The following is a 3,802-nucleotide window of genomic DNA, read 5'->3' as shown; positions in this document are numbered from 1 at the left end:
TAAATATCGATATTAATAAATTCCCTATAAACACTCAATGATAAGGAAAGATCAATCTTCCTCTCTTTCTTTCCTTCTAGAAGAGGTATTTTACTATTAACTTTCGAATCCTTGGTAAATTCAATTGCTTCTATTATTACATGTCATGTTTAAATAGAATACTATGACTTAAGAAGGGAGGAAAAATAGGCTAAAAAATCTTAACCCATACTATTATTTCTACCTTCTTAAACCTTGATTCATAAACATTTTGTTATAACTTTTCAGTCGTCCAATTACATGGGAATGTGTGTCATCCAAAATCACATAAGCCCTTTCAATTAAACCATTAAATGCAATGAATGGTTAAGGTGCAAATAGGAGGATCTGTATACATAAGCATTCTTCTTATATGATATTTTAGCCATGACTGGCCAAGTCTTAACAGTAATATTCAGATTCACCCAGCCTTGGAAAATGCTCCCACCCGTCACCTGCTGTATCCCCATTTCTATATTTATGTACACGGAATATGTTTTTAAGAGGAAAATTAATAGACTAATTCAAAGGCCGGTCACTGTCTTTGATTAGGCAGAGCCGTCCCTGAAAGAAATGAGCTGAAGAAAGCCAAAGCTTCTCCTCGTTTAAAAAGTGGCACTGCATGCCCAGCACCTCTAAACGTGGCAAATGTCAAGCCCTCATATTCTTGAATCCACCCACTTGCCTGCAATTATCCACAAAGATTTTCTTAATTTATTTTGAAAGTAAAAGCTTATAAAAAGTGTTATAAGCTATTAGATCATATTTAAAAATATTCAATCTTATTTGTCATGTTAAATTTATATCTTCTTACCTGCCCATGATGATACCCCAGCCATAAGATTGTAATTTGTAACTTTTTAAACTGATTCAATTGTTTTTTTCCATTAGATGTAATAACTGAACTAATTACTACCTGCCCAAGATGCTGTCTGGACCACCATCTTTCTAAATTGACAAATTGTTTTTTCAATAAGATGTGATCGTTGAATTAATAACCCGCCTGCTCAAATGATATATGGACCACAAGATTGCAACTTTCTAAATGGATTCAATTGTTTTTCCAATTAGATGTGATAACTGAATTAATTACTAACCGACCAAATGATACCTTGACCCAATATTGCATTTTTCTAAATGAATTCAATTGTTTTTCAATTAGGTGTGATAATTGAATTAATTTCTCACCTGCCCACGATGATACCATGGCCGCCAAGGACCTATTTTGGGAAGTTGCAGAGCATTTAGACTGTATCTTGTTGATAGTACTGGAACCCGCCCATCTGTGTCTCCACTGCTCAATACATTATTTGTAAAAAATTGTAAATATAATGCATCATTACATCACTTCTTATAAATACATACATAGAGAGAGAGACTTGACTTATAACGATTGAAATACCTGTAAACCCATATCCGGAGACCCCCCTCCATAAGCTTAATATAGGCCGGCAATACAGATGCTCGAGACTCTGTCCACTCATTGAAGATATCATTGCTGCGTTTTTGAAGAGTCTCATCATTTTAATTAAGATAATGATTTCAACTATAAAATAATTAATGTTTTCATTAAAGAGTAGAATAATATGTGGTTGCCGCTGTTGAGAGAAAATCTTACTTGCATATGCTCCAATTTCTAAGGTGTGAGCCATTGATGACATGAAGAGCTTTCTGAACATCATATCTGTTGTAATACACTGCGGCATAGTCATCAAGACAAGGATCATATCCATCATATATCCTCCTCATCATCTGCATAATGAATTGAAAAATGTGTAACAATACTAGTCATGAAGATTTGATGTTCTTCTAAAAAGAATGTAAGTTTTAGCTTGGATTATTTTGAAATTGAAGTCACAGAGTTTTTCAAGGAACCCCACTCATTATGTTATTGGATCATAATTGGAAAAAATGAATACCCACAGAAATGAGACTTATAATTGTACCTTGTTACTTGTATACTTGAACTGGTCCCCCCCATGTCTTGCATGTTTTGTTGTGTTTGAGTGAATACATTTAGGAGTGTACAGACTATACATGTCTATCTCATCGTACTGAGCAAAAACTTCATCTACTGCATTTGTACAGTTTTGGTTGTCCCATTTATTGTCAGAATCAAAATCACAGTTCTCTGTGATGATTTTGTGGGTTTCATCCGATACAACTGCATGGCTCCATGCATAGTCCATTTGACCTCGCCAATCATGAGCATCATGTGTTTCAGGATTGCCCACCTGAATTCACCAGTGTATACTTTAACATTTCCAATCATGAGAAAATGTTTGAAATTAGAACTAAACTCAGGGAATGGCACTACTTACCATGAAACCTTTGAGATTTATATAATGACTCTTAGAAGAGATTTTATTTTTATCGTACATGAGTTCTGCAAGCTCAGGAACATATTTCCCTGGTAAAACAAGCACAATTGAATATATCAATTTACAACAGAGATGGGTTTACTTAGGGTAGTACATAGAATAATAAATTAGACACCACACCTGCATAGCTTTCCCCTGTAATGTAGAACTCGTGTGTTCTATACTGGGGGTAAATTGCAAACCAGTTTTGGAGGAAAACATATGAATCCTCAGCTGGGGAATTGAATTACCTTCAATCTTCAAATTAGTTTCATATAGGAATTTCAATATAAAATCTCTATGGAAATATGAATTTTATATAAGAGCTATGAAGTCGAAGAAAAACTTTAGATTCTTACCAGTGATGTTATCTCCTAAAATCTTGTAGTCAGATGATTTATTAGAGTAGGAAAATCCCACCCCCACTGGAGACTCCAAAAACAGTAAATTGGCTTCTGATCATCAAACCATAGAATTGTGAGTGACGTTGCACATGTATTAGTAATCAATTCAATCCATAAGCAAACAATCCTCAAAAGATACCTTTGTTCCATGAGTACTTATTGAAAGAAAGTCCAGCACCATTTTCATTAACAAGGAAAGGTCCAATCTCTTGTGTTGCTCCATAACCCACAGATGAACACCCTGGACCTGTTGAATGAATTCAATTGTTACATTGCTGCAATAAATCTCACACATAAGAGCATCTAATACATTTAGTTTAGAAAAAAATCCACATACTACCACCTCCATTAAGCCATAGGACCAAAGGCCTTTTCTCTTTGAAAGTAGCCGCCTCAAAGAACCAATAGAAGAGAGCTCTTCCATTTTCTTCATTCACAGTCACATAACCTGAATAGTGATTAAACCCTACTTTAGGTTGCCCCGGCAAATGGGTCACCAAATTTGGATTCTTCCCACTTTTCAATGTTTTCTCACCGCCTACACACTGTGCATCGATAATCATAATCATACATGAAATTAAAAAAACCCAAAAGGGCAGGTAATGAGTCATTGTTTGTCCTAGCTCGACTTCCCTTTTCTGCGCTTAAATCTTGGCATATTTTCAAGTACTTACCGCGACATTTATATAGATGTAAGAGATATGACGGTTTCTAGATTGTAGCTCAAAGCCGGCGTTTGAGTTGGACTTTACCTTTTTACTTCCTTTCTTTTTATAAACCTTATTTGTGGAAACAACTGGATTGCTTTTTTTTAACATCCAATGACTGGATAACCTTTTTTTTAACTTCCAATAACTGGATTGCTTTTTTGAGCAAGCAATAATACTTTTAATTAGAATTTTGAAAAGTAAAAAATTGGTAATATTTATTTGAAATATATTCATAAGTAAAGATTTAAAAACTGTTAAATTTTGAGTTATTTATTACATTGAACACTTTACAATGAGAATTATATATATA

The 3,802-nt window shown here is 34.2% G+C and overlaps 1 protein-coding gene across 1 annotated transcript; it reads right to left on the bottom strand.

Moving 5' to 3' along the window:
* Positions 1-553: 553 nt before the first annotated feature.
* Positions 554-3,345, bottom strand: LOC131078235 (serine carboxypeptidase-like 31). The gene is made up of 10 exons (XM_058015894.2): positions 3,126-3,345; positions 2,922-3,029; positions 2,738-2,833; positions 2,520-2,612; positions 2,340-2,428; positions 1,965-2,252; positions 1,637-1,770; positions 1,421-1,516; positions 1,207-1,312; positions 554-703 (listed from the first exon to the last, which is right to left on the bottom strand). Exons 1-10 carry the CDS (start codon positions 3,343-3,345, stop codon positions 554-556), a joined length of 1,380 nt encoding a protein of 459 aa, XP_057871877.2.
* Positions 3,346-3,802: the final 457 nt, after the last annotated feature.

Source organism: Cryptomeria japonica, chromosome 7, assembly GCF_030272615.1.
Source record: "Cryptomeria japonica chromosome 7, Sugi_1.0, whole genome shotgun sequence".
In the NCBI taxonomy this organism is placed as follows: Eukaryota; Viridiplantae; Streptophyta; class Pinopsida; order Cupressales; family Cupressaceae; genus Cryptomeria; species Cryptomeria japonica.
This window is presented reverse-complemented; position numbering and strand designations above follow the sequence as displayed.

Bases quoted from the DNA above. Each gene is read 5' to 3' on its own strand.
- LOC131078235 (XM_058015894.2), bottom strand. From the start codon at position 3,345: ATGATTATCGATGCACAGTGTGTAGGCGGTGAGAAAACATTGAAAAGT. The intron at 3,030-3,125 runs GTGGTAGTATGT...TTCATTCAACAG, and splicing joins GGTCCTATGGCTTAATGGAG to GTCCAGGGTGTTCATCTGTG. The intron at 1,771-1,964 runs GTACAATTATAA...TTCATTATGCAG, and splicing joins TCAAGTATACAAGTAACAAG to ATGATGAGGAGGATATATGA.